Below are 17,316 nucleotides of genomic sequence, written 5' to 3'. Positions count from 1 at the left end.
ACTGATATAATGCCTTTCTAAGTGCTTAAGATAGTCTTGTATATATGAACCTATATATGGAAGTGATATTTATAGTATAATATCTATTCTGAAATGTTCTTTAACTTCTGCAGAAAATCGTAGAAGGCAGTAATGAAGAGAAGCAAACTTTAATGTATCTTGTGTGTTCTCTATCCTCACACTTACCTTATGTTTATACTGCACCCAAGAGGCATGTCCTTACAAGGGACGTGAATCTTCTAGGTCGGCCCTTAATTGCTCTCATATAATCGGCGTCTAATCAAGGAGACATGTTAATATCTAAACTAACCAAAAATGATTAGTTGGCCTTTAAACTATGTTGCCCAAAGGAGACGCCAATAACTATAAAGGAGAAGAAAATTATTTATAGGCTTTATTTCTAAGGGATTTCATGCAATCTCAGATCTGTACAATCTGTAGAATCAGATCAGAATGATTTCATAGTTACAGAATTAACACTAAATAGGGTTTTGACCAAGGCAAAAGTCGTTTTCCAGATGATTTTCTCATTTTTAGCATACAAATGACAAGTATCAAAGCTACAGAATGAGCTATAGTTTGATCTGACAAGAGGTCACAAGTGGCAAAAGTTTCATTAGAATTTGTCAAGACTCAAGGGCCTCCTAGGACCTCCGGTAAGCCAGGTAGCCTTATTCTTGCCATTCTAGATTGAAATTTGAATCACTGGTTAGTCTCTAGTTCATTTCCAAATTTGGTGTTAGAATTGAGTAATCCAATCTGCAATTTGTCTGTATGCACAACTTATTTCATTTTTGCCCTATATCTTTGTGTTTTTTAACTTTACATTTTACATAGTCAACTTTCAACTCTATAGCAAAGGAAAATCCGTTGCATCCCCTCAGCGCTTGAGCCTCCTTGAGACTAGGGGTTATATTCCTTCCACTGTGTGAGAACAATTTAGGTGCGAGCTTCCTAGTTTTACCTTTCATCCTCATGATTACCCATTACACCTATTTTCTTTCACCAAGGGGCAATCACTAGGACGAAAGGACAAACTAGGAAGCTTGCACCTAAATTGCTCTCACACATTGGAGGGAATGTGATCCCCTAGCCTCAAGGAGGCTCAAGTGTTGAGGAGATGCAAAGGATTTGCTTTGTTATAAAGTTGAAATTTGATTATGTAAAATGGAAAGTGAAAAAGCAAGATGTAGGGCAACAAAGAAATAAGTTGTGCATACATACAGATTGCAAATTGTAAGTCAATTCTAGCACTAGATTTGGAAATCCCAACTAGGTATTAATCTATGATTCAAATTTACGTCTGAAATTGCAAGAACAGGGCCATTTGGCTCGCTAGAGGCCTTGGGAGGTGTTTAAATCCTAGCAAATTCTTATGAAACTTTTTATACCTATGACCTCTTGTCAAGTCGGCTTGAAACTCATTTCGTAGCTTCCTCGCCTATCATCTACACACAATAAATGGGAAAATTATTTGGGAAAAAGGGGCTTGACTTGGTCAAACCTCTATTTAGGAGAACCATGAAATCGAATTGAAATTGCATAAAAGGAAAAGTGTATTTTTAGTAGCAGATACTTGATATGATATTATACCTTCAAAAGGATGGAATTGCTCATGAAGATTCTTGCAAGAGTTGTAAATGTTGTCATGACATTGGATCTAAAATATGATGATTATGGATGCCTTCACGAGTACCTTAATCAAGACTATACTCCTTGTCTTCTGTGCTTGATGCTTGAATATCAATGTAAATAAATTGCCTTGGTGTCTTGATTGAATTCTTTGCTCCAAGTGTGCTTGATTGAATTAGAAAAATGGATGACAAAATGAGGGAGATAGCATTGCTTTTATACCTCTCTAATCCAATTCGGGACTCAATACTGAAAGAGGGCAGATGGAGATTTCAATATCCCACTAAAACAAGTCCTATCCCCAATTTTAATTTGGGACACATTTAAGCGGAATGGAGCACCTCGTGAGGTACAAGGTGACACCAAATAAATCATGTGTATTATAAAAGCAATTACATTCCCCATCTTTTCACTTCAGATTCTCTCTCTCAACAATCATCTTCATCATCATGTGGATCTAAGACTGCACAGTACAACCTTGCATGTAAGTTATAACAATACACACAATCTCTCCAGTTTCACCAAATTGTGTCAAGCTAAAAATTAACTAAGCATAACATGAGAGCCTGGTGAAAATTCTTCAGGCCAGCAATGACAGTAATTGCTTCATCTGCATTGTCTATTTAATGTCCATATTCGAAGTGGGATGTACTCTATAGTAGAATCTTATCAAATACATATACACCAAGGAACTGACAATTTAAATATGAAGCTGAAACCTCCCCAAAAGTTTGCAACAGCTAGTGTTCAAGCAATACCGCACAAAAGATGATTATATGTTATGTATATTAAACTTTGTTTTTAAAAGTAATTTAGCCTTGCAGCATCAGAGAAACCCATTTGGCTAAACCTTCTTGAAGTCTTTTCTAATGCTCTGTTCTTAACTTTTTATGTATACCTGTTATATCTCCTATATTAAAATAAAATAAAATTCTTGCAACAAAAGGAAAAAATGGTGAAATATATGGTCATACTTACAATAATACCATGTGCACCACGATAATAGCTACTAGTTATTGTTCTAAACCGCTCTTGCCCTGCTGTGTCCCACTGAAATCAAACCATTTGATTATGTGTGAGAAACAAAATCATCACACCAGAAGTTTAAACACAAAGATTGAGCATAGATTGGGAAAAATAATACATCAGTGGAACAGTCTAGCTTCTGTCATTATTTTATTCAAAGTAAATACAGATTTTAAACGGATATCATGAGCGTCCAAATCTTCTGCCAAAACATTGTATGCATGTGTAAGTCATTATAACTGCAAAATACAAAATTTAGAGCACTGATTACTCACAATCTGAAGTTTTATTGTCTTTCCATCCAGGTCGACTGTACGAATTTTCTGTAGAAAAATTATTCACCAATAAGTTTCACTGTCGTCATCTATAGTTATAACTTGTCTGGAAGAATCATAACTGAGATCACTTACAAAATCAACACCGATTGTACTGATGTAACTCTCAAGATACGAATCATCCTGTAGTTAATAATACGTACAATAAACATAAGTATGGATTCCTTCTAACTGCATTACCCCAGCACACACCCCAAAAGGTAAGTACTAGAGATGAGATCACTTGATCTCTGGGGACAGAAAATGTACAGAAGCATTCAAAGAAGACAGTCCATTTTATCAAAGGAAAGGTAGCATAACAGTACCGCAAACCTCAGCAGAAGACATGATTTTCCAACACCAGAATCTCCAATCAGCAGCAGCTTGAACAAATAGTCACTGCACAGAATACGTGCTTCACAGTTGGAGTAATTTTTTTATTCGTAAAATGTCAATACATTATGATATTAATATTAATCAAATATATTTCTATAAGTACATTCAAGATTTAATATGAAAAGAGATCAGTGGGTATAAACGGCCCAGAAAAACATGATATATACTAGGCATTAAAGCCTAGCAAATCTCCACACAAGAATGAGTAGGTGGTGGATCATTCCTAGGATGGGATTAGCACAAGCAGGGCTCACAAGGGAGGATTGAGACACCCAACATTCCTTGCAAGTTAGAGTCACAGAAACTTTCAAGGGCCTTTATCAGAATGAAGTTCTGAATTTTGAAACTTTTGTAACACAGTTTTGTTGAGAAGTTTTGTAGAAACTAATTTGGTAACATAATACTTACAAATGGCTTCAGTGAGTCCCTCCAAAGTAAAAAAATGAAACACTATAATATACTAAGTGTGCTCCACAAAAGACATGAAGAAATCTCAAATATTCCAACTTGTAATAATATATCTTTCACATGCAAAAATTCCCCAATTCAGTCAACAAAAACAAAAAATCTTGAAAAGCTTCTGATTTGAGCATCTTTTACAATTATTCCTGTTTTGAGTTCCTCAAAATAGTTGTATAACATATGCAGGCAATTCAGACATAACACAATTCATTCAAAATGTGCATTTAAGCAAGTATATCTGCAAATTTCCAACCATATAGTGCCGAGTCTGGCAAATGGTAATATCTTATTAATAATTATCTTCCACCTGGGCCGCACCTTGCAAGGATATAATCAAATGCAAACACATTTTTTACAAAAGAAAGAATCTAAAGTAACTTATCCTGATACAATACCACATTCTAAAGGACAGAATTTGAGCAAAATTTGTATATGAATCACAAATTTTGTAAACTGGTCAGTACCTCTTGGTTGATGAGTCTAGCAAATACAAACTTAATTTTCATGAAGTACAAACTCCAAAAAAGTTGTCCCGCTAAAACACCACAATCAGGACAGAATTTAAGCAAAATTTGTATGAATCAGAAGTTTCATAAATTGATCAGTTACTCTTGGTTGCTAACCAGGTCTGATCTGGCACATTATATTCAACGTCAAGTAACCTAAAACAATCACAAAGCAAAATGAAATGTCACACATTTGATACTTAAGCAAAACAATGAGGACAATAGATCAGGGAACCATTCTCTAGAACAATGGAAAAAACATTGAACAATAGTCCAAGGAGTTCTGGTACAATGGCACTGAGGAGCATTTGTGAATGTGTGACCTGGGATGAAATTTCTCTTGTAGGATGGAAATGTGGCAAAGCTGCGATATAAAAATCATGTGCTACAACCCTAAGGTAAAGCTCAACTGGCCCAAGGTTGTTGCTGGAAGTTGCTGGACTCTGATTGACGCTTCATAGCTGGACATTAGGTTTAATAATTACCTAGTAAAAAAATTTGCATTCAAGCAATAAGCAACATTTCATCAAGTGAGTTTTACCATGAACCAAGCTTATTCCAAAATTGTAGCCAAAGCCAACCCCACACACCAATGGTATTCAAGCATCTACAAGAAAAACATAATTTTGTTGTAAGGCTCTGTTGGTTCCCAAAACCACAGATTTGAAATCCAAGAGCTTGCCAATCCTCCAACAAGATTCTTCAATCAGTTCTGGCCAACAAACAGGAATGACTTGGATTCCCCTGCACTTTAGGCTCCACTACACCCAGCCTTGAACGTTGACTGATTAGTTCGAAGCTTTTCTATAGCGAATTTAAGCTTTGCGAGTTCTTTGGCTGGCAAAGTTCCTCGAACTCGATCAAAATAAAGTTGAATGTTGAATGTTTGAATTGATTGGATGTTTTGTATAATGTTATCAATAATGGATTTGATGCTTGTAAGAAGGAAGATGTAGATTTTCTGACTTCAAATATAAATCCAATACTTCAATGATAAAAAAACTAGTGCTTTAGCTTATTCGCCCAACAAAGTCAACTACAATGAAGATTACAACGTACAACTTTATAATGTTCTATGCACGTGAACTATAAACAATTTAATAATCAAGATGCAATGGGTTAAATATATATACACAATTCTAAACTAGTCCAGATTGCGCTTTAACTCCTAAGGTCAGGGAGACAAACTGGACATAGATTCGGAAACAATTAAATATTTCACAATATATGCGATGATCGAATTTAAAATGCCACAGATGACCTTGTCCACTTATCTGACATAGATTGTTTACAAAATTTTAAAAATAATTATAAAGGATGAATCATCTGCAGTTTAAATCTCTGTGCCTTAAATATAAACAAAAAGGCTTTTGTTTATCATTAAAATATAATGAATAAATTTATATTACAAAGCCATATTAAAGCTCCTTATCCCTCCGTACAAATAAATATAAAATACTTCTTGTCGAATGTGTTTTTTGAATGTCTTTTTCTCTTATTATTTATATCTCCTTATTTTAAAGTTATGACTTTTCAAATAAAAAGTCATAACTTGTATCCTTCCTTTTTAATACAAATCACACCTTTTGATTTAACCAATTGCTTTTTAAGATGCATTTTGCTTTATTGCACATCTCCCTTTGTTACCGTAGCACCTGATGAATAAGATATCATAATTATTAATCTTTAGTTGAGTGCTCCTATAATATTTCTTAAACTAATAATGTTGTTATAATTAATAAATGGCTTCCTGTTCTGCGTTCAAAGCCAAGACGACATCCTTGAATTGATTTGAAAGCCTCTAGTCCATACACAGTCTGTCAGCTATAGCATCTGGTTTAAATTATGAGGCCTCATGCCGTGTCAATTCTAGAGGCACTGGACCACTACTTTGAACGAGCACCTGTTCATGTATATATTCAATCCTCTATTAATGCTGCAGATCCCAATTATTATTTTAGCCATCGCTTTTGTGTATGCCGCAAGTATCATGATGTATAGGATGTGTTCCTCCATTCCTTTGAATATTCTCTCTACATTAACAAATATGAGGAATTGTAGATACCAATCTTCTTTGACCATGCTTTGCTTTTAATTTTCTCTATGGTGCGAATTCATCTTCTTTGATTTTGACGTCAGGAACATCTTCTTCGACATATTATAAACTCAACGAAGAAACCCAATTACTCAATGTCTTCATCATTTTAAAATTGATAACTTGTCTTTTTCTTGGTCCATGGTGAGATTTCGAGAACATTCCTCAATGGTCGTTGCTTGTTAAACTTTAGCACCTTTCGGAAAACATTCGCCCAGGTTTGAAATTTGTACACCTCTCTGTATAATCTGCTTCTCCTCTTTGTCTCAGCCAATGGTGTCTTTTAATATCCCTGCATATCCCTACTGTTTATTCACTATTCTTTGTCCCCGCGTATTCTTTATTATGCTTGATTCCATTTGACCTTTATAATAAACAATGTCACACTGATTTGCTGAGATTTCTATTTCTTCTTCTCTTCTGATGTTCGGTGATTCTTCAAACAACTCTGTCATCAAGAAGCTAGGCTCCAAGTTCCTTAAGAATAATGACACTATACGGTATATAATCTCTGACATACATTATTTGCCAATGTACAGTCTTCATCATTGTGTTCATGTGATGCTGAAGAATTCTAAATTAAAGGTAATCCCAACTCGTTAGACTTCTTGTGTTCTACTTAATATTACTGCCGTAAGTCTCCGTAGTTTCATACCATGGAGTTTACATGAGTCAAAACCTCATGTACTGGACAAGTATGTATGACACCATCATTATTTCCTTGACTGAGCAAATCAGATCCCCAATACAGTAACTTCTGTATGCTACCTTAGTTATTTATGTGACTCCTTTATGTTGCAGTGTATTTTCCATTGGCTGAGTATACTCATGTATCAATATTTCTGTGAAAACATCATATATGCTGGAGATGATTTATTCACCGTCTTATACTGTTCGCCATATTTTCGCTGTCTTCCATAATCCAACTTTTACTCCTGGCAATTCTATACATATTCTTATTTTTACTTTATCGTGCCTTTAAGTTTCTGACTTATGATTTTCTGTTTTGTATTACCTATGGTATTGTGACATTCTTATTGCATTCTTTCTCAGGTCATCTAACAACTTCTTTTCCATCATATCAAACTGGACATCACACCTGGGCCATTCACCATGGAAACTCTAAACAGGATCAGAGACCTTTAAGCCTCCATGAACTTTGGGATGCCTTTCCTTCTATCAGACCTTTGTTTTGTAACAAAGTAACAACACCCTGTGTATGTATATTTGATCTTTGCTGACCAGTATTTACTTATGAGATCATTCGGCATCAATTATTATCCCTTTTCAAGCCTCCAACGTCATAAATGGAGGCCCTGATTTTTGGCAAAAAAAATAGGGCTCCATCAGGCCCAAATGTGTTGCAGCCTTAGTCACACTCTGTTTGCTTGTGATCTCATGTTATTAATTAGTTTTAACAATGGCATGTTAATATTATAACACTCACTCAATGTATTCTGCTTTTATTATCTATGAATATTTGTAATCCTCTTGATTGATGATTTTAATGATTAATTATTTTTTCTTTAATAGTCATTAACTGGTATTAAGATATGATTAACCCTGGCAAGAGAGTTGGATGATACTGATCCTGTTCTGCATTGTATTGTTAGCTGTGGTAATGACTGCATGATTATGAACTTGAGTGATTATTGAGGGTTGAGTATGAATTAGTATGTATGAAGATATTTTAGCATGTTTCTATACTGATTTGATTTCCACAATGGGAGAACTGTATGTTAGAATAGTAGTCGGTTACTACCTTGTTAGAATAGTAGTCGGTTACTACCTTGTGTCATGTTACTCTGGAGTGCTTCTCAACTGGTGGTGTTATTTAATATGTTTCTTCCCAGGATAATTCATCAATAGCAATTATGAATCAGGACATTGGCATAAGTTTCTTGGTAAATACAATAAATTTTGTTACACAACTGCTTGATTAAGCTGAATGACTGTTACACACCCTCATGCCTAGCAACCCTTGTTGCACTTTTAACATCAGTTTAGTATACATATTTCAGTGTTATTTTAACTGATTAAATATCAAGCAGCACATGATTGTTTTGCATATGATGCTGCCGATGCTTATTCATTTCAAAGAAGTCCTTTAGTCAACATGATTGCAATTAGATCATCTGTAATGCTGATTGTAATGACCCCAATGTAGGCTGCGTTGGCCAGCCAAGCTCTTGGAAGTGTTAATTAACACTCCCACTATCTGCCAGTTTTTAATTAAATAAATAACAAATTATTAAATAAATGATAAATTAAAAAGCTATTATAAACTGCAAATATCGAATAATTTTCATAATGCATATGGACAACCTGGAGTGTTTATTTTGTTAGTGCCTATTTACAGGGCAATGGAGTTGTATTTTGATCATCAAGGCTTTTAGTCTTTCAGAGAATTTGTTATTGAGCCCAGAGTAATTCTTGGGATTACAATCTTAGGTGCATTGCCTGCAGTAGGAGCAAACCACTACCTATTCATTCCTCATAGTGCAATTTTGCCATCTCTACCATTCACCAATTCTGATCAGCTTGACAATACAGGCATATGCACTTCAATAAGTAGAGGTTACCAAGGGCAAGAGACATATTGGACACCATGCCTGCATTGTGTGTTTGAGCAGCAATAGCACAGTGTCACCTTCGTTGTGTGTCTGTAGACACCGACAAAGTAGATAGAGGCTGGTAATGACAAGAAGTGATTTAAGGAAGTGCCCTCTTGAGGATACAAGTACAGGCCTCTGCATTTGGAAGATCATTGAAATACCACGATATGTATTAGCTGCTGCTAACCACGGCAATTTCAAGGTGCAATGTCATTCATCAATCTACCTCATCAACTAGATCTAGCAACTAATAAAGAGTAGCCACAATCCAGAATGACTTCTTATGGGCATTGTAATCTCTATATGCACTGAATCTTGTGATGTTATGTAGAGCCTAATCAGACTCAGAGGATAATTTTCCCCTACATCATTCGGCGCAATTTCCCCCATATTTGTCTATGGGGTTCAAGGGCCTTGTAGGATCCTAGGACAAGCCCCAGGCGAAAGCTCAAATGGCTTTATTATTGTAAAAGGCATTAGAAGCTATTTTTCTATTGGACAACTTATTCTAGCCCTAATTTTGTAAGAGGCAAAAAACTTGTATAAAATGGCTTAGGGTTAGGGATTTCCTAACCATGGCAATTTCAAGGTGCAATGTCATTCATCAATCTACCTCATCAACTAGATCTAGCAACTATAAAGAGTAGCCACAATCCAAAATGACTTCTTATGGACATTGTAATCTCTATATGCATTGAATCTTGTGTTGTTATGTAGAGCCTAATCAGACTCAGAGGATAATTTTCCCCTACATCATTCGGCGGGGTTTCCCCAGATTTGTCTACGAGGGTCAAGGGGCATTGCCCCTTGTAGGGTACTGGGAGAAGCCCTAGGTGAAAGCTCAAATGACTTTATTATTGTAAAGGCGTCGGAAGCTATTTTTCTATCAGACAACTTATTCTAGCCCTAATTTTGTAAGTGGCAAAAAACTTGTATAAAAAGGCTTATGGTTAGGGATTTCATGATCTATGATGATTTGGTAGCTTCTTGCAGCAGGATTGAGCTGCAAGGGATTGCATATTGCAATCAGGTTGTAATCACTAGATAATAAGAATATTGGACTTGTCACTGGTGGGCGTAGCCCAAGGATTGGGTGAACCGTGTTAAATTTGTGTCCTGTGTTCTCTTTTGTGTGCATTATGTATTTCTGATATTGGTTATATTTTGGCTTTTTCATGTAACTGTTATTTTTGTCTCTCTAATCCTAACATCTTGCAAATTAATTGGATGATAAATATGAGAATGGAAATTGATAAAATCTGAGTTTGGGCTTAATCTTGTTCATAGTGCCGAAGCATACATTCACTGAAGGATGACTGCAATTATGTTATATGTGATTTAATTCTAGAAATACTATTCCAATTCAATTTACTGTTGAGATTTGCAAAGTTTCTAAACTACACACAACCTATACGAAGATTTGGTCTTTGTGTCCTCCAACTTGTGTCTCTTGTCACATCAATCACCTAATCAAAATGAGAGGGTGACAAAGAATCGAGATCTAACTCTTGAGTATGCCAACTTAGATGCTACGATTCTGCACCTTATTGAGGTCTCTGTAGATGAGGCAGCTTCTAGAAATAGCATGGCAAGTAGGAGTGGTGCTAGAGTTGATTGTGGTGTAATTGAAATTGAAGCAGCTATTGCAATTGATACTCAATGAAAAACAATGTGGAAAGTATTAAATTTTATTGCAATATTCATGGTGTATTTCCAATTGATAAATTACTAAATTAAAAATTTATGAGTATTTTCAATTTTGCAAATAATGATGTATTTTAATTTTTTTTTTATTGCAAGAATAAAGATTAAGTAGATGAGGGGTGGTATGTTCTGGACGTCACCCTGGAACCCACTGATGTAGGGATAAACTAGATGACTAGGATGTTTTGCCTTCTCCAACTAGAGTTGCTCTCGCCACTTAAGCAGCTTTATTTTATGTTGTTATAATCTTCTGAAAATGTGTACTTCAATTACAATTTAATAGAATTTGACACACCTATCATCAAAAAAGATATTTTGCACTGGCAATTGTGAGGTTCTCTATTTTTTATTTTAAGAATTTTAAGAATTGAACCATGTACTTGTACCGAGACCGACGTCTTAGAAAGATGCATTGCAAGTAGTTATATAAAATCTTTTATGTAAGTTGGAGCGCTGCAAATCAAGTGATTGTAAGTATATTCCACTCAATTGCATAATTGAACAAGAATACATAACTGACAAGTCAACTTAGTATTACGTGGGGATATATAGCTTCTTAGGATTGTCATACTATAGGATAGAAATGAGTGAGTCAGCACACCTCCCACTACAATTGTTCAGGTTCAAACCAGGCAAGTTCATATCCATGCGGTATAATGTGGTGGCTTAGATGCTACTTGTAAAATAGGACTTACTCTCTTCATGTGATAGATAAAGGAAGTTTGTCGATCATGAAAAAAGTTGCCAATGTTTTATGGGTCATTTTTTACAAATGTAATAACACTGTCGTTGTTATTGGTGTACTCCAAATGCAGATTTGAAGACATATATGTGAGAGGAGACATGTCTCATGAAGAGACATATCTCTTACTATTAATCATCATTAGAAAATAATAACAATATATTAATAATAAATAACCATATATAGTATATTATATATATCATATATATTTATTTATATTATATATATAAGAATATTTTATTTAAATGATGATTTACCATCAACCATGTATCTCATGATCGAATCAATCTGACTGAAGCTACAAACTTAACACTCCCTCTTAGCTAGGGAGGATTGTTATGGAACACATTATGCTCTCAATTATATGAAGAGATATTATCTCAATATGATATTCTCAGAATGACATTTAAAGATATTAAAATATATTCATCAACTTAGATGTTATCTTTCAATATCATCTAAAGTATAACTCAACAAGAAATATCAATCATATGATATTCATCATACTTATATTCTTTTGGTATGTGCACTGACATCAAAAAAAAATCCTTCATGCCTACCAAAAGAATATGTTATATCCTAGTAGGATATGAGTTATCCGATTTCCGTTCCTTCAGGACAACAACTTAATGTAGTATATCAAATAACAAGAAATCACAATGCCGTGGTCTCTATCATGACAAGTATAATGAACTTTGGCACTCCAAGACAACAAATGAAGTCTAATCATGATATGTTCATTATCATGACTACTAGCACTTTGGGACAGCATGTAGTCTATCATTATAATAGGTCAAGCTATTGATAAGATCATCACCTTACAATACCAATCCTCTAAAAATACATCAATGAAAGATCGTCACCTTTCATGACATAATCCACATATGCAAAATAATTACCACCATGAACCAAGTCAAAGGGTGGAACAAGGGTTTTCACCTCAACTTCTCTCTCACAGAAAAAAAAATGCATTACAAGGACATTCACTTAGAACTTCTCCCTCATAGAGAAGATATCATTCACAAAGGATTGCACCTCAAAATTCTACCTCTGAAAAATGATCCTGGGAAGTCAGGTCCAATAGTTACTCCCTTAGAGGGTCTCTTCCCCCAAAGATGCTTGTCGACTCCTGAATGTGATAGCGATCTTCTGACTTTCTAGTGATAAGTCAATACTTCCTCATGATGTACACAAGAGTAGGCCCATCAAAATCATGCGGTCACACACATGTATTTCTAGACTCCTCCTAAGTATCAATCTTCTAAGCTCCTGTGTTGCCTTCGAAGAAGTGTCATACTCCCTCTTAATGTAGAAAGATACTCATAACCTCAATCATCCAAGATATTTGCTTCAAGAGCCTTACTTTATCCAGCTTGATCGTCAGATGACTAATGAATTCTAGATCACAACTTCTTTAGAGCTACTCTCATAAGATTGAGTCTATACAATATGCCTAATATACCATTCGTCTTTTCCTACAAGATCATCTTCAGATACAAATGAAAAGATCGAGGGAAATAGCTCATATAGTACATATAGAAATATGAATAAAAGAGAGACTATAATAAATAGATAAATGTAATACTTAAAAATAATAAATACTTATCTGTACATCAGCATCCTTGATACTAATCTCTCCAATGAAGATCCATATGCATCAAATCAGAAAATGCCTCCAATGGAAATGAAACATTGGGTTAAGGTAATCATTCACCCCCCCCCCCCCCCTACAATGTAAGTTCCCACGAAGTTCATTTTTATAGAGTTTTCAATCAATATCAAGTCTAATGAGAGACAATCACCCATGAATGATATCAACCTCCATCTCTGTTAGTAACTTCTTCTTTCTTCTTTCTGAGTATTTTACTTCTTTCTAGTTTGATCCTTTCATCTAATGAAAATCAATAAATTCATTAAGCTTATCAATAGAAGCAAATGAGTATTGACATATCTCTAAAACCATCCACCATATACCAATATCTTGATTTAAGTGTCCATGCCACAAGAATGAATTTGTTACTCTTACATAGAGCTTTGTTCATCAAGGGGATAATCATAGGTGATTCAAATGATTTGGCAAACATAACCATACAATTTGGATAGTTTTCCCATTCTAATTGTAATTAATGTTATCCATCATATAACAAATTCATGATACTGGAGCTTTGGTTAATGTTGACGTAGGCTTCTTTTCCTCGATCCTTACATCCTAGATAATAATCATAAACTCTTATTTAGTTGTCCAAAAATGAACACTATAATGAAGAAAGTGATTCTTTCGTGCCTCAATATTCATAAAACTTTAGGTCACCTTATAAGAAATCTTCTTTAGAGTTTCTAAAGCATGTTCAATAATTTAATTGTATGCATATCATTCAATTGATGCACAATATAGATGTCGTCAATACGGCCTCTTCCATATGATGACGTGGCTAGAGAAAATCAATGCCTCTTAAGGCATATATCTCACCTCACCTCTTGAGGATATTAATATCACTTCTTTTATTGTTTTGTGAATGTCAGAATGTCAATTCGAACTTTGTCCATTCCTAAATAACAAGGGCTGGTCCTTTTCATGATTTCTTAATAAGGCCAATCACTCAATATTAGCACTCTTCTCATTCCATATCGACACCTCTTCAAGGGCTCGTCCTTCATTCTATGCATGTGAACATTGTGTTCTTCCATGTTCTCCCCATATTCCCCTTGATATTGCTACCTCATTCAATGTTATAAACCGTGATCAAAATAGGTGATTAATCACCTTTGATACTTACATTCAAATATTAAATATGATCCATGCGTCAATTCTGAAATTTTGTTCATATAATATGCCTCCCATATTATGATTCTTTTCCAACTTCCCTCTTAATAAACTTACCTATATTCACTGGTTTCTCCTTTAGTTATTATTTGTATTAAGTTACCTTTGAATATGCTATCCTTGTTATGACTTGCTTAATTTGATATTTGCTTTCTTAATAAATTATTATCTCATTTGGCATTCTTTTATTACCCTCCTTATCGGATGACAAATGCCTTGTTTCATATTCAATTCTCAGCATTAATACTCTACTCCTATTATCATTTTCGATCCCTCTTCTTATTATTACTGAACATATTGTTGCCTTCTTATTACACCTTTCAATCAAAGTGCCAAGGAAAGTTTGTGATGTTCTTCTATGGGATCTGTGGTTCCTCCAATGATGCCCAATCTGGATGCCAAGTGTGCTCACCAGCTGTGCGAATACAAAATGGCGAATAGCGCTTGATCGTCAATAAGTAGTTCCTTGTTCCGGTGTTCCACTGAGTCAAATGCTTATTTTGATGGATTTGCTTGGACGTATTTATTTAATATCCCCTTCTCCAATTGCACCTGTCTCATCTCTTCAATTGTTCAGAGATAGACAACTGTAAATGGAAAGGAATGTATTTGAATATGTTCACACCTTCACTTGAATTTTCTCCCCTGTGCAGAGCAAATATGAGCCTGAATATAGTCCGGAAATGAGAGTTACTCGGTGACCCTAGGGTGATATCAGTCTCTTTTCTACATTTGTAGTTTGGCTCTGATACCATGTCAATGTTTTATGGATCATTTTCTACAAATGTAATAACACCGCTGTTGTTATTGGTGTATTTCAAATGCAGAATTGAAGACTTGTAAATATGAGAGAAGACATGTCTCTTAAGTTTAATCATCATTAGATAATAATAATATATTAAATAGTAAATAACCATATATATATAAGAATATTTATTTAAATGATTTATCATCAACCATGTATCTCATGATCAAATCAATCCGACTGAAGCTACAAACTTAAGAAAAGCAACATTGAAATGTGAAGAAAAATAAAGGATATCAACAAAATGTAATTATAAATTCTACGAATAGCCATTTCACAGCACCACAAAGAATATTTGAAACCTATAGCACACTCTTGTGCAAAGCAATTGTCACTACATCAAAAGTAAAATTTAAGACAACTGCAACAGATTTCAACTACACACCATAATAAACCCAACCATTTAAGTGCACAGTCATTTTCTACTCAAGGCAAAGATGCTCAAAACATAACAAAGAAGATGTGATTACAATGTATAGCAGCTCATCATATGAGATTCTTAAAAAATGGTATACAAATGAAAACCTCTGTTGGTCATATACCATTTGTCACTTGGTTTTGACCTTAAAATAGCAGCAAATGACAATTCGTAACTGCTGATCATATGGCATGCTTAAAACTCAGTTAAGACTGAAAAAATTCCAACAGCTGGTTCAAATTCAGTACTTCAAGTTTGGTTTAAAAATGTAAATTGCAAGACATTGTCATAGGACAGGATTAAAAATCAGTCTACTGCTCATGCAACATGCTTCAACGTCAGCCCAGATATTGAAAATTAAAAATCTTGGTCATATGAGACGCTTCGAAATTCGTCTGGAAATCAAAAATTATAACAACTGATTCGGGCGAAATGCCTACTAATCGATTGACGGTTGTCTATCAAAATTGCTTACACTGATCAATTGAGACACATAAAATCATTCGCCAAACGAATCTTACGGTTTACAGTTTTCGTCACAGACCGCAAGGATATAGAATCTTTAGTTTTACACATAAATCTATTGCGGCAAAGACTTATTTAAAAACAATGCCCTTCAATCGGACAAAGAATTTCTTTTTTTCCTTATTTATACCAAACGGAAGGCTGAACCCCAATTGAATATACACACAAACTACGTAGAATATATTGTTAGATCCAATAAAATTCACTCACGCCATTTACTAAATTTGGGTAAAAACCACACAACAGCGAATGCTCTGAAATCCAAATATATACGACCATGAATTCCCTCTTCTATCTAGTAGACTAAGAAAAGAAATTAGAATTTTCAGTTAATATTGGGTTCAACGGTACTTACTATTCAGGATTCATGTTGCAAATCTGCAGCAACTATTGGAGCAGAGCAAAACAACAAAAATAACGATGCTGAATTAAACCAAAAGCAATTGTCCACAGTTTATATTAAAAATAAATAATGAACTTCAATTGATGGTCGTGAAAACTGTTCAATACAGATCTGAAATCAAATCTCGACGATTTCCTCCAATAATTATTGAAGAAATCGAAGGATTTGTAAGAACACAAGCAGCAAAATAAAGAGTTTTCGTATATTTAATAAAATAAAAAAATAAGGCCGAGAGGATCCGTGTCTACTACCTGAAAGTTACCGGCTTCTTCCGGTCGTATGAATAAGACAGAGGAAGAAGAGCTGGTGTAGACGGTATAGAGTTGGAAAAAGAAAATTTAAATGTTCTCATGTGCGGGTAGTTTTGATTCAATTCTATCTTTATTGAGGTTATGGTTTTTTGAATTGGATTAATAAAAATACATTTAACAGTTCTTAATTCTTTATGAGATCTTTTTGGTGGAGGTTGGTATTTTTTGAGCATTAGTAATTATTCAGTTGTTAAGTTATTTATAAAAAGTTAGAAATATGGATAAGCACTCCTTGTCTAAGATGGTGGTTGAAGAGGAGTTGAAATGTAGGGAAAAAACATAGAAGAAACAAAATAGCAAGTGATTGGACAAATGGAACACAAATATCCATTAGTACCAAATGCTAATATAGAGATAAAAAGTGGATGTTAGAGAACTTCATAGTTGTCATGTGGTCAAAACGAGTAGGTAGACAAAAAAAGCTTGTTATGTCAAAGAATTTAACCCCATATGAGCGCATAGTGATAAAAAGTACTAAGATCTGTGAGCGAATGAAAGACCAAAATTATAATTGCTCAAATGAAAACTAGTTATCATC

The 17,316-nt window shown here is 34.6% G+C and overlaps 1 protein-coding gene across 1 annotated transcript in view; it reads right to left on the bottom strand.

Annotated features, from left to right (window-relative positions):
- The window catches only part of LOC149537808 (GTP-binding protein YPTM2-like), a 59,097-nt gene extending 42,449 nt beyond the window's left edge, over window positions 1-16,648 (bottom strand). The window contains exons 1-5 of the mRNA XM_089799194.1: window positions 16,420-16,648; window positions 3,299-3,371; window positions 3,069-3,116; window positions 2,934-2,981; window positions 2,611-2,682 (exon numbers count right to left, since the gene is read on the bottom strand). Of these exons, the coding sequence (XP_089655320.1) occupies window positions 2,611-2,682; window positions 2,934-2,981; window positions 3,069-3,116; window positions 3,299-3,371; window positions 16,420-16,433 (255 nt within the window). The 5' untranslated portion in view covers window positions 16,434-16,648. The remainder of the gene's footprint in view (window positions 1-2,610; window positions 2,683-2,933; window positions 2,982-3,068; window positions 3,117-3,298; window positions 3,372-16,419) is intronic.
- Window positions 16,649-17,316: the final 668 nt, after the last annotated feature.

The sequence above is a fragment of the Cupressus sempervirens genome, chromosome 9 (genome assembly GCF_028749045.1).
Source record: "Cupressus sempervirens isolate cs-2001-9-10 chromosome 9, ASM2874904v1, whole genome shotgun sequence".
NCBI classification, from domain to species: domain Eukaryota; kingdom Viridiplantae; phylum Streptophyta; class Pinopsida; order Cupressales; family Cupressaceae; genus Cupressus; species Cupressus sempervirens.
The sequence above is the reverse complement of the archived record's forward strand: the minus strand, read 5'-3'. Positions and strand labels throughout refer to the sequence as shown.